General features: G+C 32.1%; 1 protein-coding gene across 1 annotated transcript; it reads left to right on the top strand.

Annotated features, from left to right (window-relative positions):
* Positions 1-8,285: 8,285 nt before the first annotated feature.
* Positions 8,286-21,166, top strand: LOC148609488 (uncharacterized). Its single transcript, XM_088540527.1, has 8 exons — positions 8,286-8,389; positions 9,475-9,544; positions 10,052-10,089; positions 10,170-10,220; positions 10,768-10,871; positions 11,526-12,177; positions 17,071-19,582; positions 20,108-21,166. Exons 1-6 carry the CDS (start codon positions 8,382-8,384, stop codon positions 11,720-11,722), a joined length of 468 nt encoding a protein of 155 aa, XP_088396653.1. The 5' UTR covers positions 8,286-8,381; the 3' UTR covers positions 11,723-12,177; positions 17,071-19,582; positions 20,108-21,166.
* Positions 21,167-25,633: the final 4,467 nt, after the last annotated feature.

Raw genomic sequence — 25,633 nt, 5'->3', positions numbered from 1 at the left:
GTTCAAGTAAATTATCTGTAGGATCATGTGAAGACAACACCTAAAACCACTGGTTAAATTTCTTCCATAATTGGTAGGTCTGTTAAGAAGTGTGGCTGGGCATGCTATGCCATATATTTTATTTTGGTTCAACAATCATAAGGTATTAATATATTAAAACATGTAAACTTATGCTTTAATTAACAATTTAAGAGTTTATAAGACAGCTTTTGATTCAGGTTCAATTGATGAAAGTTCAAGGTAGTTCAAAGTCATATATACTTAAAGAAGTATTTTGTAAAATAAGAAATTACTTTCTTGCCTTTACATCTGAACACATAAATTTGTGTATTTTCACACAATTTGTACTAAATAGCCTGATAGATATTGATTCATTTTTGGGCAGTAAGTTCATGTTTGAGGCCTCCTAGTAGGTAAAGAATTAAAATTTGGTATTCCAAACTTAGTTTTTTTTTAATTTTTCAATTTTTTTTAAAAATCTTTTAGGAGTGAGAGAGTGAGTGATTCATTTATGACAGGGTCAGTAGCTCAAAGATCGATTTAAAGTACATTTCAGAAATAAAATATTTTTTGGGGAAAACATTCATTCCAGAGAATAAGTATAACCGGTGAGCATGTATGAAAAAAAATTTCAATTATAAAGTTTAGCATTTAAATAGATCAGCTGAAAAAAATTATGTCACAAAGTTGATACTTTTCTAGTTCTGTTGACACACTTAAAGTATTTTTGTTTGGTTGTATTTTTGGAATCCTAACTGCTGTTTGTTTCAATTTGGGCTTTCATTTTTTTTTCTATGGTAGGGTAAATATTGCTATGTGCAGAAATACTTTCTATTTTGAAATTGATTATTTTGTTTTTGGACTTTAATCCTTTCTATTTGAAAATTTGTTTTCTTGTTTTTGGACTTTAATCCTTTCTATTTTGAGATTCATTGTCTTGTTTTTGGACTTTAATCCTTTCTATTTTGAAATTTGTTTTCTTGTTTTTGGACTTTAATCCTTTCAATTTGAAAATTTGTTTTCTTGTTTTTGGACTTTTATCCTTTCTATTTTGAGATTCATTATCTTGTTTTTTTGGACTTTAATCCTTTCTATTTTGAAATTTGTTTTCTTGTTTTTGGACTTTAATCCTTTCAATTTTGAAATTTGTTTTCTTGTTTTTTGGACTTTATTTCAGCTTTGATCATTTTTTTAATCTCGTCACCAAATTGTGGCATTCTGAAATGGTTATACACCTGTCAAACCTGCAAATTGGCTCAGGCAGCAGTGTAGACCCTATTTTGAATGTTCACACTATCAGCACATGATGATGAGGATTATTGAACAGATTCAAGTCAAGACACATAAAGGTCATGCAGCAATTACTTTCCAGGTATGTTAACCTCAATTACCAGAAACTACACAATATAAAATTAAAAGAATATGCTTGCCAACCTACACAATTTATACCAACTTGAAAAAAAAAATGATACTATTTTCAAAACAAAAATATTTAAAGAATAATAAACTCATGACATGACAAGGACACTTCTTTAATATAAACTAAAAGTCCAATAAAATCATCAATATACATTAATGAACAACATCTACACAACTGTACACTTAAAACATAAAAGAGTTAAAGTTCAGCTGAAAACTAATTTCAAGCTGAACTTAACAAAATCTTTTTTTGTACCAAAAGGGTCGAATGAAGTGAAGTCGGGCAGTGTTTAGGGTTCACTGCAGCAGCCATCGGCTGCCATGTCCCCCAATTCGACCCTATGCTAAGTAATTATAGGGTGGCATCAGGAGATGTGGCAGATTGTTCAGCTTCCATGAACAAATTTTCTACTACCTTTTTGTTTTTTGTCAAACGATGTGTTAACAGTGGGTTTTTTTGTCAAAATTAATTCAAGTAAACTGTCTTCTTTCCTTTTCAGGACTACCCAAGCATTTCAAGCTGATTGTTAGTCCAATGTTTCATCAACAAGTATGACCTGTTTCTCCGTCTATTAGGCTATTCCTCAGTCCACCCATAGGACCAAGATATTTTCTATGTGCACAACACTTCTTTCACTGTTGAAGTGATTGAATTGATGAAACTAACATCAGATGTACATTTGCTAGTTGCAATGAAATATTGTAACAATACTTGAATAAAGGAATACATAGAATATGATGCTAGAAAATATAGCATTACTTATACAGTTTAGAGGATTTTGATGAAACTTTATATGGAGGTGATATAGAAGTCCATTATATAAGGTTAAAAAAAAATTCAATGCTTTTAAAGGGGGTAGTCCAACTTCCATATTTTGACACCATAGTTTTTGCCTGGAACTCCTCCTTCAGATGGATTTAAATGAAACTTTACATGGATAAGGTCACGCTTCATATGTATATGTGCATAAAGCAAGACTACACGTAGTTGCTGGCAAAGGAAGACCATCCAATTTACAGGATATATAGAGGAGTCAGGCTACAGCTAATTTCATGCTTAACTTAAAAAGAGATGTGTTCCAGGGTCAGGCCTCACACACTAGTGTGAGGTGAAATAAAATCCTTTTAAGTATTAAAAGGGTCCCCTGATTCAACCCTATAATTACTATTTCAGTAATTATAGGGTTGCATTAAGAGGACTTTTCTTTGTGTCTTTACTCCAAGTACTTGCAATTTTAAGAACCAAAAATTGTATTGCCAACAGGTTGTGAGTCAGGTCATAGTATATCTGTTTAGGTAGTTCAGTAGGATTTTAATCAAAAAGTACATTGACTTCCATTTTTTTTTAAAACAGATCGAGATTTGGTTACTTTCCTTCTTTGGTAGTTTTTTTTCTAAAATAAAATAATAACATGTAAAACGATTTTCTCACGGCGTATTTCTTGTCAAAATCAGTTCAAGTAAATTATCTGTAGGATCATGTGAAGACAACACCTAAAACCACTGGTTAAATTTCTTCCATAATTGGTAGGTCTGTTAAGAAGTGTGGCTGGGCATGCTATGCCATATATTTTATTTTGGTTCAACAATCATAAGGTATTAATATATTAAAACATGTAAACTTATGCTTTAATTAACAATTTAAGAGTTTATAAGACAGCTTTTGATTCAGGTTCAATTGATGAAAGTTCAAGGTAGTTCAAAGTCATATATACTTAAAGAAGTATTTTGTAAAATAAGAAATTACTTTCTTGCCTTTACATCTGAACACATAAATTTGTGTATTTTCACACAATTTGTACTAAATAGCCTGATAGATATTGATTCATTTTTGGGCAGTAAGTTCATGTTTGAGGTCTCCTAGTAGGTAAAGAATTACAATTTGGTATTCCAAACTTAGTTTTTTTTTAATTTTTCAATTTTTTTTAAAAATCTTATAGGAGTGAGAGAGTGAGTGATTCATTTATGACAGGGTCAGTAGCTCAAAGATCAAGATTTAAAGTACATTTCAGAAATAAAATATTTTTTGGGGAAAACATTCATTCCAGAGAATAAGTATAACCGGTGAGCATGTATGAAAAAAAATTTCAATTATAAAGTTTAGCATTTAAATAGATCAGCTGAAAAAAAGTATGTCACAAAGTTGATACTTTTCTAGTTCTGTTGACACACTTAAAGTATTTTTGTTTGGTTGTATTTTTGGAATCCTAACTGCTGTTTGTTTTAATTTGGGCTTTCATTTTTTTTCTATGGTAGGGTAAATTTTGCTATGTGCAGAAATACTTTCTATTTTGAAATTGATTATCTTGTTTTTGGACTTTAATCCTTTCTATTTGAAAATTTGTTTTCTTGTTTTTGGACTTTAATCCTTTCTATTTTGAGATTCATTATCTTGTTTTTGGACTTTAATCCTTTCTATTTTGAAATTTGTTTTCTTGTTTTTGGACTTTAATCCTTTCAATTTTGAAATTTGTTTTCTTGTTTTTTGGACTTTATTTCAGTTTTGATCAATTTTTTAATCTCGTCACCAAATTGTGGCATTCTGAAATGGTTATACACCTGTCAAACCTGCAAATTGGCTCAGGCTTGCAGTGTAGACACTGTTTTGAATGTTCACACTATCAGCACATGATGATGAGGATTATTGAACAGATTCAAGTCAAGACACATAAAGGTCATGCAGCAATTACTTTCCAGGTATATTAACCTCAATTACCAGAAACTACACAATATAAAATTAAAAGAATATGCTTGCCAACCTACACAATTTATACCAACTTGAAAAAAAAAAGATACTATTTTCAAAACAAAAATATTTAAAGAATAATAAACTCATGACATGACAAGGACACTTCTTTAATATAAACTAAAAGTCCAATAAAATCATCAATATACATTAATGAACAACATCTACACAACTGTACACTTAAAACATAAAAGAGTTAAAGTTCAGCTGAAAACTAATTTCAAGCTGAACTTAACAAAATCTTTTTTTGTACCAAAAGGGTCGAATGAAGTGAAGTCGTGCAGTGTTTGGGGTTCACTGCAGCAGCCATCGGCTGCCACGTCCCCCAATTTGACCCTATGCTAAGTAATTATAGGGTGGCATCAGGAGATGTGGCAGATTGTTCAGCTTCCATGAACAAATTTTCTACTACCTTTTTGTTTTTTTGTCAAACAATGTTCGTTTATAATCTAATACTACTTTGATATCAACAGTGGTTTTTCAGTCAAAATTAATTCAAGTAAACTATCTTGTCCTTTTCAGGACTACCCAAGCATTTCAAGCTGATTGTTAGTCCAATATTTCATCAAGGAGTATGACCTATTTCTCCGTCTATTAGGCTATTCCTCAGTCCATCCATAGGTCCAAGATATTTTCTATTTGCATAACTTTGGTTCCCTTGATTATTCTTTCACCGTTGAAGTGATTGAATTGATGAAACTAACATCAGATGTATATGTGCTAGTTGCAATGAAATATTGTAACAATACTTGAATAAAGGAATACATATAATATGATGCTAGTAAATATAGCATTACTGATACAGTTTAGAGGATTTTGATGAAACTTTATATGGAGGTGATGTAGAAGTGGATTCCATAAAGTAGAAAAAAATCTTTAATGCTGAAAAAGGGGGATAATACAACTTCAATGTTTTGACACCACAGTTTTAGCCCTGATTCCTCTTTCAGATGGATTTTAATGAAACTTTACATGGATAAGGTTAAGCTTCATAAGGATATGTGAATAAAGCAAGACTATATGTAGTTGCTGGCAAAGGAAGACCATCCAATTTACAGAGTCTAAGATGCTTGAGTTTAATTGGCCTGGAACTGGGTACAATATTTCATAGGTTTTTGTATGTTGATGTACATGTAAAACATTTCACAAAACATTGTTTGAAGATTTCAAAATTATGAATGTCATGCAAGTTTTGAAACTTGGAGGATGGTACAAATGTAAGTAAAATTTTGTATAGACTTTATAATATCAATACAAATGGAGAAGATAACTAAATGTAATGCATGGGGAAGTCAGGCCACAGCTAATTTCAAGCTTAACTTAAAACACTGTTACAAGGTCAGATGTCACGCACTAGGTTGAGATGAAACAAAATTTTTTTATGCACCAAAAGGGTAGAATGGAGTGAATCCAGGCAGTGTGCCATGTCCCCCCATTTAACCCTAAAATTACTATTTTAGTAATTTTAGGGTTGCATTTCGTCAAAAGAAGACAACTAAAGCACATTTTTAATGAACTACTACTTTAGCATCAATGGTTTTAATTATGAACTATTCAAATCTGATAAATTCTTTATTGAGTAATTTTGTCATAAAAAAACTTAAGCTGTTCATGTAAAAATTAGGCAGATCCTATGATATAAGTACAGGATAAATTTTATCCAACTGAATTATTTGTTCCAGTGTAATGCCTTATTTGTATAAATTCCATGGGAGTCAGGTAGCTGTCCATTTAACTGATTTTGGGTAATTTAGTTGAGTATAAACTTGTCAAATGTCAAAGAATTCACTACTGACATTTTTTTCCTTATAATTCTCTTTAGTTATAGTCAAAATTTATGGGACTTTAAAAGAACCTAACAAATCTGGTTTTATAGACATATGCAAAAAACTTCTGTCTGACCCCTATGTTCTATTTTTAGTAACAAGAGTCATGTTTTTCAATGAATCAAAAATCCCCATTTCCGTTCTAAACAGAGTACCCTAAGGAACTTAAGTAATATCATTAAAAATAACAAAAAAGTAAAAAAAGGGCAATAACTCCAACGTGGTTTGACAGATTTAGACGAAAATTTGACCACATGTAGAGCTAATCACGAAAAACTGTTGTCTGACCATATGTTCTATATTTAGTAACCGTGGCCAATTTTGTTGAGGAATTAAAATCCCCACTATGCAGAATATCCTAACTTAAGGAACATTCATACCAAAGTTGGTTGTACTTGGGTGCATCTGAGGAGAAGTATTTAGAAAAATTGTAAATGACGACTACAACAATGACAGACACTGAGTCATGGCAATAGCTCATATGGCTATTTGGGCCAGGTGAGCTAAAAAAGGGTCCAAAAAGCGAAGTCAAACAGTATAAATATCATCACAGTTTTCTGTGTTATAACTTAGGAGGCCAACATACAATTTCACATATTTTTCAGTGTACAGTTGAAATCATGGAAAATTCCTTAACAATCAAGTATTTTTCTGGCTGTTACCATGGCAACATTTACAGAAATATTTCAGTTTGATTTTGTAATTTATCAAAATAATCGTGAAAATTTGTTTTATAGGTTATTAGGTTACTATTACAACTACAATAGCAAAAATTAATAAAAAAATAAATATTGAGGTTTACATCCTATGCTTGATGCTTACTGACATGCTCTCTGAAGTATTCAAATTGAATACTTTCTCCACTTCTAGTTTCCAGATTTTCAAGTTTTTGAAGTAAAAAAAAACTTTTTGTTGACACAGTTCTTAGATTTATATTTTGCTTGATTCAATATGTAGATTACAATCAGATTATTTACTATTCTATAATAGTCAATTTGATCACAGTTCTCGATCTCATTATATAAATTAATTTATTATATTTTTTTAAAAGTTAACTATGTGGCGACCTGCAAACTCAATCAGAGTTCACACTACCAGCACAGCATGACAGCTGTTCCTAACAGATAATATTTGGAACACATAAAGAAGGTATATAGGTATATTCTACCTTTTTAATTAGATTTAATTTGTTTTTAACAATGAGACAGACTTGTTTTTAATTTTGAGACAGATTTGTCTTTATATTATAGAACAAGACATCTGTTGTTCAAACAAATGTGCAAAATTTATTTTATCTTTTTTTATTGTTTTCACACATACCTGTTAACCCTCCCTCTTTTGGATGGAGAATTTCTCTCTTTGGGTCACATAGGAGACTTTTAAAATAGGAAGATTGATCCAAAAAGAGGGAGTCTCCTTCCTAAATTGGGAGGGTTAACTGGCTCATTCTTTCCACCATAGACCAGTTTTTTATATTTAGAATTACAGGTCTATGTCTCCATGCATTATATTTATATAACGGGCTCCAATCCTTTCTACTATAAAAATTCTTCCTTGGTTATTTGTATCAGTGTTCCAGCTAGGATTTTAAAAGGGCAGGGTGCAGGTCCTGAATGGGACACATTTTCAAATTTTCAAAAGGGCATATTAAGTGAAATACAAAAGTGTACATGTAAGGTTTACAGTCATATGTGTATATAGACTATTATTTTCAAGAAATTAGTAACGGGGCAAGTTTATAAATAAAGTAAATAACAGAGCGCTTCATGACACTTCTTGGTGCAATAAAAGTTTAACATTTAAAATATTTTTAATGTGATTTGTTTCATCTTAATGTTTCTATGACTACAATTAATTCTCCACTTAGTAGTGACCTGAAAAATGGCAGGGCGCCAGGAAAAGGGCACAAGGTGACTCTCGGAAAAGGGCAATCGCGACGCCCTGTGATAACAACTAGCTTACCTGGATCACTGTGTATAATACATAATTTTCCTTCATACTTATAAAATAGCAGGGACTTGATAAAGCCATTAAAGGGGTAAGGACTAAGCTTGCATAAATGGGTAATGAGCAAACTATGCACAAAACAAAAAAGAACCTAAAATTCTACAAAGAAAAAAAACAACACAAACCTCAATAAAAATGGACCAAACCCAGATGTTTGGAAAGTTGCACCAGCAGGTCACCCATACATTTCATAATATTGCGCTAAAAAAGTTCTGGAGAATATTCGGAAGTTTTGACTTTATCCCTTTTCTTCGTAGTCATCCGGAAGTCTCTGCCCTGGCCCTTACGACGGTCTGTGATACATACATGGTAGGTTGCAATTGACTGCAATTTTTCATGAAAAACGAAAGCCACATTTCAAACAAAAAGGAAAACATCAATTCATGATCAGGTGATATATCGCTTTATTTGGCAAGGTAGAGGGACTGGGGTGTTGACATTAAAGTTGCGACTGATATACATCATCAGTTAATTTTACGTTTGTATACAACTATAATGCAACCCAATATGGACAAAAATCAATATTTTGTAATATTAGAAAATGATTTTTTAATATTATTAAATCATTTTTTTAATATTAGAAAATGTTTTTAATAATAAAAATTCATTTTCTAATATTACAAAATCCTGATTTAGTAATATTACAAATTGAATTTGTAATATTAGAAAATGAATTTGAAATATTAAAAAATCATTATTTAATGTTAGAAAACACTCATTTTTGTCCACTTGGGCTTGCCATAATATTTTATGTATGACATGTACATGTATGTCAATGAGTTTATGTTATAGAGCTAGCAATAGCTTCACCATGAATGGGGCCACTTTTCATGTATGCATTTATTGTTTTTTCTTTTCCAAAATACTTTGTTTTCCCCAAGACTTGCATTATTTCAAAATAAACAATAAATTTATTATTTTGACATTGTGTTTTAAATAATATCAAGGAATATATAAAAGTAGAAATACTTGTCTTCATGCACATCTTCAAACAACTGTTTCTTCCTCAGTAAAAGGTTTTATAAACATGTATTTGGAAAAACTTAATTTGTGTAAAAAAAATGCTATCCCAAAAAGGCTATTCCCGTAATGCCAGTTTTATTTTACATAATTTACAGATGGTTTAGTATAATTTACAAGAACTGTAGTCATTGTGTGCAATAATAATAATGGCTGAAAAGATCAAAATTTCATCATAAGAAATGGCATATAATTAAAGAAATACCCCTATTACCTAAAACAGCTGCTACTAAAAATAGAACAATGTCTGGTCAAAGTCACATACACATTTTTGGGAATCGCTTGTGAACTTCTTTTATTCCTAAAATAAAATTTACAGCAATTCTGAAATGACTTTCGGACGATTTTCCCAGTCTTGCATGGTTTTCTGTTAAACAGACTCTATTTTGACTTTTTGCAAAAAAAGATCAGCTTATGACTTTATTAATCATTTTTATATGGCATCTCATGAAAAAGCCTGGATCAGGAGATACAAATGTACATAGATAAAGGACATGATGTTACTTCAGCAGTGGAGATGAAACAAGTAAGTTTGAGCTTGCATCAATATGCCTTTTTTCACAACTGCAAAATTTTTGTTGTTGAATATTGTTATAGACATGTTGTTTGAATGTAAAGAGGGGAGGAGGACAATTTTTTTATAATTTCTAGGCTGATTTCAAAATTATTTCATTTGTGTTGATCCTAAGACATTTATTGATTAAGAATTAGGGGTTTAACATTGAAGATAATACAATATATGGAAGGAAACAATCAAGGGTTTTCTGAGGAGTTGTTTCACATGGTAGTGATGACAAATAAAATTTACTGAAAAAAACCTAAGTTCTCTAACTCCCACTGTATTTTTTTAACAAAAGATGATATAATAGTATGCACATGCATCTACACTTAATAACAATATGTTGTACCAAGTATTAGTAGAATCCAAGAAACATCTAATAAACAACAAGCTAGTGTGTTTACAGCTTGTTCTCTTATTACACAATTTGTTTTGCATGATAAGCAAAATGAAAAGAATTGTTTAATATTACAGGCTATAGATTCTAAGCAGAAAGGGTCAATTCGTACAAGAGTTATTGATATTGTGACCAATATTTACACAGAAAATCCCAACTGAAGGCAAAACCCGGAATAACCCAGCTACACAACTGTGTTAACTGCTGCAGGACTCACAGTATGGAGGGCTTACAGAGTTGGAAAAGGTATGGGAAGCTTTGTTAATTTTCAATCTAGCAATGTTCAGGGGTTTCATGGGCAGACTATTTAAGGATTGATCTACAGTCTCCATATTCGCACCTGATGGTTTTTTTATCAGCACTTAAGTTGCATACCAAAATGTCTTGTAGAATCTTTATCAAAGCATTTTCAGTTCTTATGTATGGATTAATAGGCAAATTATTACATTTAGTCAAAAAGTCAACATTCCTAAACTGATATATAGGCTGTTGATATTGTATTTGCCGACCAAGTATGATTGCCATACCATGTGTAGTTCCTGAGAAATGAACCTAGACCAAAGAACTTAACAGTCACTCAAGTGGGAAATGTAGGTCAAGTTGATCTGATTTATATTGAATCATATTGTACTAACTCAGATCTATCTATTGACCAAGTATTGTTGTCATACAATGTCTAGTACCAGAGAAACTGACCTTAAAGGTCCAGTTTTTGTAAATAAATGAAGGGTTTTTTTTATGCAAAGTGTGCTTAAACCTTATAAAATATGGAATTTTTTTTTATTTTGTATAGGAAAGCAATTATCATGGGAGAGTATAGGATTGACTGTACAGAGAACCAATTAGTGGTGAAAGTTGATTGGATAGCTGTACTTACTCAGTCATTAGAAGATGAAGGTATTAGATTTATATCGTGCACAAAAGTAGGGTGATACTGTGATGAGGTTACCTTTCAATAAATACTTCAGTGAAGTCACTTGAAAAATTGTATCCACATTTTACACTTGAATTTCCAAAAACTTAAAAAAAAAAAAAAAAAAAAGCATGGAAGTATGCATATCTTGAACACAACTGATGTTGTGATTTTTGATCTGTTGGAAAACAGGGCTGTCTGAACTGAATATAGAATATAATGATTAAAATAAGTTGCCCAAAATCTATCATGTAGTAAAACTGTTCAGCATGGTGAGATCCGTGCATATTTTTTTCCTGAAGAATCTAGTTACCAGAGTTTGAGTTATTCCCCTTTAATATTTGTTTTTGCTTTTGATTTTATCATATTGAAAAATGAACTTTTCAAATACTCTTAATGAATTGTAACAAAACTGTATATCAATGGTCGTTTACATTTCTTGCAAGTATAACTAATGTGTGGAATGTGTTGTTTGTTTTTTTATATGAAGACTGCAGGTTTCAAATAGATGTAGCACGCCAGAGCAGACAGATGTATATTAAAATACAAAAAGTATGTTTTGTTAAAAATTTAGGTTTTCTTATATCTCATTATCTCATTAGAAAAAAAATTAAATAATAATTCTTTTTCCTTTCCAGTTATGGAAGAAAATGGAGAGATTCCAGCCAAGCAAAATACAAGTGCAGTTACAGAGATTTATGACTGTCCAAAAGATGGATGCACCAGGTCATTCAAAGCACATAATGTTCTAGAACAACAAATCTTCATTGGAAACTGTGATTATAACACAGAAAAGTCATCACATGATTTAGCAAAAGTTATGTATGGTCAGTAAGTTAATTCATTATTGAAAACTCATCTAGAGCACTACTAAATTGTGATGTATGTTAGGGTCAACTTTCTGATTCCATGAAAGGCTGGGCCTTGAAATCAAAGAAAAAAAGAACTGTGTTTAATGAAAAAACAGATAAAATTTATGAAAGAAAAATTTGACATTGGCAAAATAACTGGGAGGAAAGTGGATCCCTTCCCTGTAGCTGATGAAATGAGGAAATTAAAAGAAAACAGAAAATATATTTTTGAAAGATAGGAATACCTAACAAGTCAGCAAAGTGCAGCATATTTTTCAAGGTTGACATTAAAAGACTCCAAGTCTGACCTTGAAGATTACAGATCAGCAGAAGACGATAAAAAGAGAGAACTTAAACATGAGATCCTGGACAATGTTACATTTTGAACAGGATGTTTCTTCCTGTTATTATGACATTGTGATTGGTGTTGGTATTGGAGGTATGTAGTTAATCATTTTGGCTATATTTACACTTAAGTGTATCAGTTTTAATAATTCTACTGTTATATAAAAAGTCAATTTTTGTATACAATAGGATGCAGTATTGATCAAAATTACCTTCAGCAACTATGCAAAGTTTTATTGTGCAAATTATCATTATTACTGATATTCTTCAATAACGTCCAGTTCATCTTCAACTTGAAAATTTAATGTATTTGTGAAAAATTCACATAGGCATTTGATTTCTAAAATGCTATGACTGTTCCTTCATCCAAATTTTTTTATGACTCAAAACTGTTCAAAGCCTTGTTAATTTGGTGAATTTTGTTCATGTTGCATGAATTTCTGAATGCCTCAATAGAATTTCCTGAATGTATTTAATGAAATAGATTTTTTAGTTAAAAATTATTTTTCATGGCATAACTGTAAAAATAATTCTTGAAACTTAATGAATTGAAATTTGAATTGAAAGAGTAATATGACTTAAGAATGAAAACCTATTGCATTTAGTGTCAGTAGGGCAAAGATAAATGTCTCAAGTACTTAATGAAATAGATTTTTTGTTGCAAGACAGGGGACATTGAGCACTATTACTGTATTTTATCTTCACCTTGTCTTTTGATTTCAATCTTTAAACAAAATGTAAATGTTTGCATAAACAATATCTACAATATTGTAATAGCCAAAGTGAAAATGTTCTTAACTTATGTCACACCTTGACCCTCATGGCATTTCTACTCAACATATATATTGTTGTTTTTTTTTAGGTTTTAGGAAAGGAATGTTTCTCGAGAGTCAAATATGACAAAATATGTACTTTGATGCAGAGATATTTAGAAAAAAAATCTCATCTTTAAATAAATGACATTTGACCTTGAATTTTGCAAAGAATTCTGAGTAAAGTATTAATTGGAACCTTTTACTGATTAACAAACATCTAGATATCAGTGAAATTAGATGCATTATTTTAATTCTTCATTCTGGAAATCTTAAGCTACAAAAACTATAAAAAGGCTAAAAACAATTTTAGAAATATCCAACAAGCTGCATGTGAAAACTTTGAAAAACAATGTTATGACGATTTAAATAGATATGCGGAATTAGACATTTGAATGTTCTGAAGTCGCTTAAACATTTTTCGAAAAAAAGGTCTAGTGTTTACCCAGAAATTATATATAATAACAAAGTATGTAAAACTCCTGAGACTGTAACAAATGCTTTTGCCTCATACTTTGAAAACATTTACACTGAAAAGGATCATGATTTATTTTATTCAAATTTTAAAAGTGACATAGACAATATGTATGACATTTTACTAACGTGCAGTGGTAAAGTAGGAAACCTACCAGGTGGACTGGTTACTGAAGATGAAGTTTCTAAAGCAATACTAAACTTGAAGCTAAAATGATTGTGTACAGAATGAGCATATAAAATATGATGGTCAAAAACTGGTGCAATTCATTACTACGCTGTTTAATCATATTGTATTTGAAGGTTGTATCCTGAGAAAGTGGAAGTGCAGTCTCATAGTTCCCATTTATAAAGGTGGAACAAAAAGTAAAACTACTCTGGAGTTATAGACCTGTTAGTCTTCTATTTGCTGTTCTAAAATTATTTGAGAGTGTTCTAAGATCACATATTACCTCTCATGTTCTATATGAAAAATTCCCAAAGCTGATGATATTTCTTGTATTAGCCTGTCTACTTTGGGGTTACACAAAATGCTTGATGTGTGCTCACAGTATGCTCATAAATGGAGATTTCACTTCAATGCTAAAACAATCAGCAGTTCTACAGTTGCACCACTAACTTTCAGAACAATAAACTATTTTATCTGTGAAAGATAAACCATGAGTTAGTTCCAATACAAAATGACTATATTCACCTAGGTGTGCCAATGAACTATGGATTCAAATCCTTAAAACACACTACGAATGCCTGCAGGAAAGGGCATAATGCATTCTTTGCCTTGAATAAACTTCATTCCAAGTTCATGAACCCGAATGTTCTTGTACGTTTGTATAAAACAATAGTGTTACCATCTACTTTATACGGAGGTGAAGTATGGACTAACCTAATAACTGCGGGAATAACAATACTTGAACGTTTTCAACATTTTATTGCAAAACAAATACTTCGATCGGACATGTGCAAAAGTCTGATAGGACTCTACCCGATAACTGCTAACATTGAAAAAAGAAAATTAATATTTTTACATAAACTTGTATCGTTAGATGACAACTGCCTAACAAGGAGGATATTCCTTATTTGTCTCTTTTCATTCCTCATCGATACAGAACACACTCATTTAGGTTTCATTCCTGACATTTTTGAAATTCTATTTTATTATGAGCTCCATGGGTACCTAAAAGATTTTTTATTTACTTGCCATTTTCCAAGTAAACGTGAATGGAAAGCAATCGTGAATAATTCAGTTCAAGACTCTTTTTGGGACCTTATTATTGAACATTTTCCGTTGTGTTTGTTTATCAACCCGTATGTACATGATGAATCTGACTTATTTGAAATATTTCTGGGTAAATTGGTAAATACATCTGATGAAATAGATTTCTTCAATTTTATGAAACTTTGTCACATTCATGTGGTGCAAAGCCTTGGACAATATAATAGGCTCCTGAGATTTGCTAATTACGCAGAAAATATCAACCCCACCCCACCCCCACCCGATGAGTAATTAGTCTGTATCATGAAATATGTTTTGTTGCAATATAGATAAACTGTAAATTTAGAAGTCATGCAAGTTGAATTGTAACATTATTCTTATTTTATAATTTACATACATGTATTACTGATATTTATTTGTAAATTGGTATGTCATTATATCTCTTCAAGAGGAAATAAAGGCAATGAATGAATGAATGAATGTTGAACTTGACTCTTTATGTTCCAACTTTGAATTGATCTTTCTTTTATTTTTTTTCTCTTAATGCCCTTCTATCTAAGAACTATTTGATTAACTTAAATGTGAAAATTATTGCTAAAAATAGCCACATTCTTGACAATTTAAAAAAAAAAATATTGGTCACAATGGCATTTTTGGGGGTTCAGTAGGAATATAAAAACTTCTTACCCCTCTGAAATTTTATTGATTTTGGATAATGATAAAGGTTCTTAAAATTATTTTTGATTTATTTTTTTATTTTATTGGTGCAGTTTTTTTTCTTCTATTTTGAATGATAAAGTATTGCTTTAATAATTGTATTATGGCTATCATATCACTTAAGTATAATTCATATTAAATGACTGAAAATTGCAAAAAAAAAGTTGTTTTTTTTCCTGAATTTTTTTATGAAAATTGCCAAGGTTGGTTTCCATAGCAACGGTAGTGATTTTTTTTACTTATGAGAGGTTTTACTTTGTTACATGGTGGTAACAGATAATGTATAATGTATGCAAGAATGATCCAATTTTGAGACTGCATGTCTGATCCCCTATGTAAATAGTCTTGTTCTTACAGAGAATTTGTCTTAAGTCCTTGATAATATCAGTATCAATATTTATTTGCTCAAACACTTATGAGGAAGGTAAAACCTTAAATGCTCTTGAAGAAACATAAATTTAAACACATTTCCAAATTTTTGCCTGTACGCATAGTTTTCATTGTCCTAATGCATAGAGGTTTCCCTAGACCAATTTAGCATGGCATATCGCACCATGCCTACTTCTTCTAGCACCATGCCTACATTCTCTAGAATCATGCCTACATCTTCTAGCACCATGCCTTCATCCTCTAGCACCATGCCTACATCCTATAGCACCATACAATCCATTTGAGAATGAAGCTCCTTATTTTACATGCACAAACAAGATGTTGATGGTTTTTCTTGCCCTTAATTACACTGAACCCAGTTGATAATACAACCATAGGAGCAGATAAATGTGTTATTAAAAAATACACTGTAAATAAGTTATATAATACATACATGTAATAAGGAACATAGTCTACGGTGAGCGACGTGTTACTGTACATTGTTAAACCATACATTGGTATCATTTTTTAAGGTATTGCTAGTCATATCAGTGATTGGGTTGATAGTTTTGAGAATGAGCGATTTTTAAAGACTAAAATTTATCTTTTACATGACAATGTTTCCACTAATTTCAGATTCAAAACAAGAATTTTTTTTTAAATTGGAAGATTGATGGATTTGATAAGACCTATGTAAAATCGCAAAAGCAGAAAAAACAATGAGATATATGACAAATATATATGAAATTAATTGGTATCATGTTTTCAGTGATTTAAAACTTTCTTCTAAGGCACTATAGTGATGCTAACTTTCTCGCTGATGGCCAAGGTTATGTATCTGAAGGTCAAACTGATTGTAATGGAGTTCTATGTAACTTCTAGTATGTATCAAATCGTATACATAATGTAAAGTCAAACTGATTGTATAAATTATGGGGTGTTAATAGTTTAAAAGTACATCTGTATTTGAGAATGAGTTTCTTGTATTGGGTATAAATTTTGTAAATGTTTTTATGAGCTTGTGATACTGAAAACCTTAATATACTAATTTCTCCATTGTTTAAAGATTGCCCTCATTAAAATTTGAAACATTGTTACAAGTGCAAGTGAATTGAACCAATTGTGATATATAAACACCATATGATGGGACAAAGGGATATAAAAAGAATGTTATATACCTTAAGTAGTAGTCTTTGAAAGAATCATGCAAATTTTGTAATATATGACACATCCCAAAAACAGCTACAAAAGTTGCTGTATAGGTCTATATGATGAAATGTATTGTTATTCATTCCAATCTGTCTGCTCTTCAGAGGTAATCCACATAGAAAATTTAACAATTTTCATTGTTGTATTTTAGTGTCATTAACAAAATTATCTACCTTTATTTTTAATTTTACAGCAGATTTTCCTACCAGGTGTTTCATGATGAACACGTTGAATATGATGCAGTACAATTGTAATCGGGGATGCTCATACTGCTTAGCCCCAGGTGAAAGTCATTCTATCAGTGAAAAGGGGCATTCTTGAATATACAGATATGAAGTACAGAGCAATTCAGGCCATGCAGTACCAAGGACCCATGAGTCGACAATGTATTTTACCAGAGAAGCTACTGAAGGTGTTCAATCAGATAGTAAGATGCAGCCAATTACTTTCAATATCTTATTACAGATATGCAAAGTTTTGAGAAATGGACTCTTTAATCCATATTTGGATTTATTAATGCTAGTTATGTGCCAAATGGCCTTTTTTGGCTTTTTAAAATGTAGTGAATTTACAGCTAAGTCTTCTGTTGATCTTGACAATTGTATTCAGGTGAAAGATATTATAATAGCTACAGATAACACTTTTTATACTTTTTTGCTGAAAGCCTCTTGAACTGATCCTTTTAGGAAAGGAGTTCAAATTCATATTTTCGAGAAAGATAAATTAAGTCCTGTTAAAGATATGGTAGAATTTTTGGTTAAGACAGTTGCAAGGTGCAATTGATTCTTCCTTTTTATTTGTAGATAGTTCTGGTATATTCATGACTAGAACTAATTTTTTAGATTGTTTTAAAAATGTTTTGTCTGTGATTGGTTTAGATGATACTTATTATTCAGGACATTCTTTTAGAATTGGGGCTGCTACCTCAGCTACGGCAGCTGGAGTAGAAGATCACTTAATTCAGACACTTGATCGTTGGTCATCTACTTGTCATGTACGATATATCCGAACTAGTCTAGATCAGTTAAAATTGACACAAAACATGCTATGTAAGGGTTAATTAATGTCTGGCAATATTCTTGGGGCTTTCATGTTTCTTCATTTTACTCAGTACAATTAATTTGGCACATAAATTTACTTGGCAAGAAATTTTTTATCCCCAATTCATATTGCAAAAGTTTTTCTGTTAAGCCTGCTGGGCTCTCCCAGGTATTCAAAATCTCATTTTCTAAATTCTTATTTCTTAATTACTGATCTACATTACATGTATCTGCTGGGCTTCCCCCAGATACAATGTAACAGTACCTGCCCCCCCCTTACAGGTATTTCAATGCATGGTTCATTAAGGAAATTTTCTAGTGCATGTACATGTATCTGCTGGGCTCCCCCCAGATACAATGTTAGGGTCACCTGCCGGGCTCCCCCAGGTGTTGGTAAACTAGCAGACCCCAGAATGCCAAAATATATTAGAGTATATAAGAGTAGAATTATGTTATAGGTTTTGAATGTGTTAAGAGCTGATGTTATGTTTATGTATATATGTTACCAAGTTAATGATATTTTTGTTTTATGCAAATATTGTTAATAGATTTATTTAGCTGAAATTGTATTTTTGCATGAGTGATACACATGCCTTAGTTTTGGTCGGATTGATATCAGGCAGTAAGATCTTCTTAAAGTACAATGTACAAGGGAAATATTTAGAAGGAGTATGAGTTACATCATAACACATAGTTCAAGTAAGGGCTTATTACCCAAAAGAAGGCTCATTAAGAGACAGGTACATGTATGGAGGAATCATATGTAGCTATCAGCATGATGACAGTTGTATGATTTTCAATAGGTCAAATTTAGTGTACACTGTATAATTTCATGGTTCTTGATAGTGTTTACACTGTATTAATTTCATGGTTCTTGATAGTGTATAAAACCAGAGAAGCTACTGAAAACTTAAAATGTAGTCAGAGAGGAAATCCAGAGGCTGTGAAAGGTATTAAAGTCTTGTCAACAGTGTGTAAAGAACCAGATTATGACATACATTTGTAATTATAGGAACAACTAATGACTTTATGCATTGTTTTATACTTGGAGTTGTAAAAATGATGCTGATTGTGTGTTGTGATGTTTCTCACAGGATAAAACCAAGGCTCGTTTTTAATGTTTTACTCTGCAGCTGTATTGTATGGTATTCTCCATTATGAACATTTCCTGTACCTACAAAGAGCTATTTACATTCAATTAATGGACTCGTTTAGTTTAAGTGACTTAAAAAAGATCGAAGACTTTTCTTCAAATGTTTTGCTGGTCAATGGAGAAGTTGTATGAAGATAAGTACCTGACTTTTGTTGTAAACTGTCTTCATCTTTCAAAGAAAGTAGAAGATTTAGGACCATTGTGAAGCCACTCCTGCTTCATTTTTGAGGACTTAAATTGCGACCTGAGGTCACTGTTCCATAAAACCAAGTTACCAGATTTCTAGCAGCAACTGAACACCAGTATATAGGCCTAAGTTTTTTAGACTTTCAAAGAAGAAGTATACCATATATTCAATGGACTACACCCAAGTGACCTGTAGAAATAGCTACACAGTATTTATGGATATAATGGTGAAATTGGTGCAGTTCAAGTCTTCCTAAAGGTCATCCTGAACATTGGAGATATCAAGTACCTAGCTTTGATCAACAATATGACACCACTTACCACAGGTAAATTAATATGTGTAGCTATAATTTTTTTATGTATGCATGATTTCTCACATAAACTCTACAATGAATTGGATTATTTGAATTTTGATATAATAAAAATTGATCTTACAGCCTTTTTAATGCTTGAAGTACAATTTCTAACAACCAACTGCAGTGCTTGCCTTTAGCTATCTTTATTAGCTTTAACAATATTAAATTATTCGAATAAAGTTTCACAAAATCTTTAGCATAAGACCATTTTATTACCTCACCAGCATTATTAAGCTAATGGCCAATGGCATCAACTAAAAGTAATTAAATATGGTACCAATGTCCTTGCAAGTAGTTTTAAAATTTTACATGTTCATTGTACATACATACATGTAGTATTTAGTTAACATGTAGTAATGTATGAAAATATTGAAGACATTAGTCAACTAACGCCATCAGATTATTAGATATACATGAATATATTATGAATGATATGGTGAACTATGCTAGTCTCATTACGGCAAGGAATTAAGAATAATTATTTTACACTTTTAGGCAATTTCTTGGACAAAGTAGAAAACTTGAAAGCAGTGCGAAGGTCCAATACTTGGATTGTAGAAACAATACCAGAGATATGTGTTTATATGGACTTCGGAAATCAGAATTATGGATTTGTTGCTGGTTCTCCAAATCGTGTAGAAAGAGGGTGAAGAGACTTTTTGCGACACGTTATTCTTCGATACATATTATGTAATTGTTGGGAAGGTTTAAAATTCTTTTTAAATTAAAAATGAACAGGAAAATAAAAAAATAACGATTAGCTTGAGGTAAAAGATTTTAATCCACGAGCTTTCCTATAGAAAATTTTCCACCAAAAGTCTACCCTTAAGAGAGGTTTTTATGTTATACATAGGTACAACAGTGGTCAGCAGATGACTTGTTTTTGCTGTTCATATATTTTTTTCCTATTTACATACATTTGTATAATTTTTTAACAGTTTATAAGACATTATTTGGTTTTTGAATTGCTCATGCATTTTTCATTATTTTAGGTGTTCAGTATATTACATCATACATTGTAATTTGTATAAAGGTAATTTTATTCATTGCCTTCTCAAAGTTTAGACCTGGTTGTTTTTGGCTTAAAACATACATGTAATTCCACTTTTCCAAATTCGGATTCACCTTTTGAATTATACAACCAACAGTGGAAGCAGATCTACGACTAGTAGGTGCTGCACTCTGTCCATCTGTCATCCTGAATTGGTTTCTATTTAATCTGTAACTTGAAAAGTAATAAATAAGTGTAACTGAAACTTAGCACAATATTTATATACATATACATGAATAATGTATGCATAATTTCCCCCCATTCCTTGTTGAACTTGACAATTTTTGTCACTTTATAATGTGAATGGTGTCTGTACTTAATCATAATGTTAATCTGTCAATTTCTGCTTTGTTTTTTTTTATCTCATAAAATTAGGTCCTGTGAAATTTTTTCTTTGTACATAATACACATGTATATAATAGTGTACAATCATACTTCTTTACCAGTACATTTGTATGTAATGACTTTTTTTTCTGTACCTATTAATAAATATTTTTACTTGCTGTATGTCTTCTTCATTGCCTAGTGAAGTAGGAATATTTTCTGTAGTCCATTTCTGTTTATTAATCAAATACAAGATATCTTTTTAAAACGTTCCTACACCCTTATAAAGACAGCATCAAAAGTATAGAAAAGTTTGTCATATAGAAAGTAGTAAATGTACTGCTAAAAGTACATTAGAATAAAATATATTAATTTCGACATTATCTACTGCAAGAGATAAAAAGTCATTTTAGCAGAAATAAGCGACAATACAATTATACTAAAAAAATTGGAAAATTCCTCCAAATATACTTTGCTACAGCTAAAATGGTAAACATATGTTAGTATAAATTAGCAATGCTAGAACTATACTAAAATAAATTTGACAAACTCCTCCAATTATACACTGGAACAGGTAAAAAGTTTAACATATTCTAGCATAAATTAGCACTGCTAGAAACATGCTACATAAAGTTAAAAAAAATTCTCACAATAACTTTTTGTTAGCGTAAATTAGAAGGGTAATGATGAAATCAGTAATACCCGCTAATTCAGTTGAAATTAACGTTAAATTTAGCAATTTCCTAGCACTGCTAATTCATACACTACAATACAGCGTGACCCGCACTTGTGCTAAACCACAGATATTTTTTTTTAAATTTACTTTATAATTAACGGCTTGGAGCGTGAAGTACGTATTGACTAAGCGCGGCGAGTCTGTGATTTCTCCTTTCTGTCTTCTACAAATTTCCCTTTCTTTCCTGTATATTCCGTGTTAAAAACACTCTTTGAGGGTTCCCTTTCCCGTTTGGTGGCTTCGTGGTTTTTTTTACTACATGATAGCTGATTGCGTTGATTTACTAAGATTTGGGACAGTTACAGTTTGGGTTATTCTGGAAATAAGTCATTATTGTATAGTTGAGTTGAGGTCACCAGTCAAGTTTGGAACAGTTACAATCTGACTTATTCTGGAAAAAAGTAATAATTTTGTAGTTGAGGTCATCGGTCAAGTTTGTGGAAAGCACTAGAAGTGACTGATTAACATAAATATGGTGTATATTCGAAAGAGTAATCAAGGGAACCAAGGTTATAGTGGTAATCAAAAGTATGTAATCCAGGGACAAAGACCAGACATGGAAAACAGACATACACAACAAAGAACATAAAGTAACTAAAATCATACATACTAAAATCATGCATACAAAGTAACAAAAGTAAATGAGCAACTTGGACTCCACTAAAAACTGGGAGCATGGACCAGGTGCATCGGTAGGGTAAGCGTCCTCTGCTTTTCTAGAAACACCCGCCGAGTTGCTCATAAAAAGTCAAGTCCGGGGTAGACAAACGAGGAAAGGAAAACTATGACCCGTTGAATAAATCAGTTTTCATGGCGCTGATGGATACACCATAACGATCCACGAGTTCATGATGACGACCATAGAACTTCTGTAGTGATGACTTCAATCTTGTAGCAACATAACCCTGTTCCAGAAGCCTATTTGTTAGAGTTCTAGCGCGATAGAAAAAGTCTGCGTAGTTTCGGCAAGCTCTGGCATAACGTATGAGTTGTGATATGAACACTCCATACGCAGGAGCCGAAGGGATGTTGCCACAGATGAAAGGAAAGTTGACAATTCTGAATGAAAAGTCATCACGTTTGTCGTAAAGTTTGGTCAATAGTTTTCCTTTACCATCGATTTCTAAGTGTAGGTTAAGATATGAGGCTGACTTCACAGTGTCTGTAGTATCTTTTATCTCAAGTTCTTTTGGGTAGATGCGAAGTAAGTAGTTGATATTGTTGTTAAACTGAAAAGAATGTATTGGACTTGTTGTTCATCATCATAGAATCTGGAACGCATTATATATATTTTTTTTTTATTTAATACTGAAAACTCATAGTTGCTCCATGATTTCCGTAAAAAGATTTTTGTCGATCAGAGTGTTATGGTATTAAACTCAATACAATCCAGTCAAAGCTATTAACAATGTATGTGCACGTAGTAGCTCCAGTCTCTGTATGTGTTCTAAGTAGAATGTGGCATATCCGGCTTTTGTTTTTATTCGACTACAAGTTTTTGTTCGGTCATGTAGTGCTGTCATCCTGTCGTCGTGTCGTCATCGTGGTCGTTGTTTTCGTCCGTTTACTTTTCGTCATCTCAGACCTTAATTACTTATCTACTTTGTAGCGGATACCAGCTATGGCATGTGGAAATATTCTCCGGGCACTAATGGATACACAGATGTCTCTGGAGGACAGTCATGCATTAACTGTGACTGTAGTACATTGACTAAAGAATCTGTGCTAACATCATGCTGGAACAGTGTGTAAGTCAGTTTGGTTTGATAAAATACTACATCAGGATAGGCTAGGCTTGGGAAGTAGTAAGTTCAAGTATGACTGGTCAAATTGAATTGAAATGGCAAACCAGAGTTGAGCTGTGCACTGATGAAGTTTAATTTGTGTTTACAAAACAAATACATGTGGTAATATGATGGGGAATGAAAGCATGATAATGGATTCAAGTAAAGAAAAGTAAACTTTGTGGACTAATGAAATGAGAAGAATTTGATGGATAAAATTCAGAGCAGATTGTCAATCTGGAGCAGGAAAGTAAAACATTAAAATGACAAAAATAATAGTCACTTTCCCATTCTACTTAGCAAAATGCTTTAATGGTGCAACTGGTTTTTAGTGGAGTCCGAGTTACTTATTTACTTTTGTTGCTTTGTACTTATTATTTCGGTTATTTTATTTTCTTTGTTGTGTGTGTCTGTTTTCCATGTCTGGACATTTCCCTGTATTACATTCTTTTCATTACCGCTAGAATCTTGGTTCTCTTGATTATGGTCTTCCTCTGAGGAGCCATTTTTTTGTGTTTGTAAATACTGCATGATTCCTACCTTTTCTTTAACTATAATATCTATAAAAAACCTTGGACAGTGTAAACATATGACTTTTGACTTTGAAAGGAAAACTTTGAAATGGACAGAGTCTTTCATATTGTGCATTCAATGCCAAAATGCAAAAATAAATATCTCTTCAAATTTATATATTTTTTTCAGAACCATTCACGTTGATGGTTATAAACCGCCTTATGTTTAAGGTTGATACCCTTAAACTTTTAAAGGATCGAGCATGCAGCAATTGCTAAGATTCGCCTAAGCGCTCAGACCCGTGCAGATCTGGGTGTCAAAAGAATAGGCCTGCAGCAGCGCTAAGCTTGCTGTAAAAGGCGACTAAATAGTGCCCAAATCCCTAGCCGGGGGCTAGCGCGCTCTCCCTACAGAGCAACTGGGTTGTGTGCCCCAGACGGTGGAATGGGATACCCCTGGCGTGTTACATGCTGGGGTTGTCAGGCTATAATACGGAAAACTTGACCGCAAAACCATAGTGGTGCACCATAGGAGGCAAAAGTGCCCGACCCTATCCATCCCTTCCTTTTTCTAGTGGCAATCAAAATTTGTCGACCCCATTATCCTTCTGTCCCATCCCTTTTTGTGTTCTTCGTCATCTTCATTTCATGTTCATTTTATCATCCATTTCATGCATGTTCATCGCCTGAATAGAGCTGAAATATTGCTGCTCGTTCATTAAAGCCCAATAATCAATCAATCAATCATAATGTAATGGTAGAAAAGTGCAGACATTTAATATAAAATATGTAAATAGAAATTTACCATATACGTTCTACCTGGGTCATAAACATATTTCCGTTATGAGTTTTGTGATGAAGGATTTCTACAAGTTAGTCCAAGTTAGATACGTACGTAGACAGAATTCAAAAGTGCCATCGTCTTTACTTATTTAATTGTGTGTTCACACCATTCATTGCTAAAGCATCAACCATTTGATTTTCTGGGGCGGGGGCTATAGACTTAAAAATGACAAATAAGATGATATGCAGTAGTTAGATGACCAAAAGGGAGATTGTTTTCAATAGATGATGAACAAAAATACTTGTTTTGATTTCGCTCAAACTAAAAAGGTCTGTGTCAGAAAAAAATCCAAAGCCCCCCCTCCAGAAAATCAAATATTGTTGCCGCCTGATAGCTGGTGCCTAGTCATATATATGTATCAACAGTACATCAATTATACATGTAATCCCTATATACATATTAATACATGTAGAAGTGATACCCCAACCCGAAGAGTCGAAGTCAGTTCGATGAGGGTAGCTCGAGATCGATGGCTCTGCCCAACAGCTGATCATGATTTGCAAGAGAAGCTGGGGCTGTGGAACGCCAGATCTTGTCCCATATATATTAAAAGAGCATGGGATTTTGCGCACCAATTTGGTGCGCGGTTCTTGACTTATCTATCGGCTCTTGAAAAGTTAAAACTGGATATGTAATGAAAGTTTATACAATTAACAATATTATGTATATGCTTTTCTGCGGTAATTCGTTTTTGGTGACTAGAAATTAAAAAAGAAGAAGAAGAACAAAATATTGTAGTTCAAGATCACAGAGTAAAAACCTATGAACTT

The sequence above is a fragment of the Perna viridis genome, chromosome 8 (assembly GCF_037379345.1).
Source record: "Perna viridis isolate PV_CMFRI_1.1 ecotype Kerala chromosome 8, ASM3737934v1, whole genome shotgun sequence".
NCBI classification, from domain to species: domain Eukaryota; kingdom Metazoa; phylum Mollusca; class Bivalvia; order Mytilida; family Mytilidae; genus Perna; species Perna viridis.
This window is presented reverse-complemented; position numbering and strand designations above follow the sequence as displayed.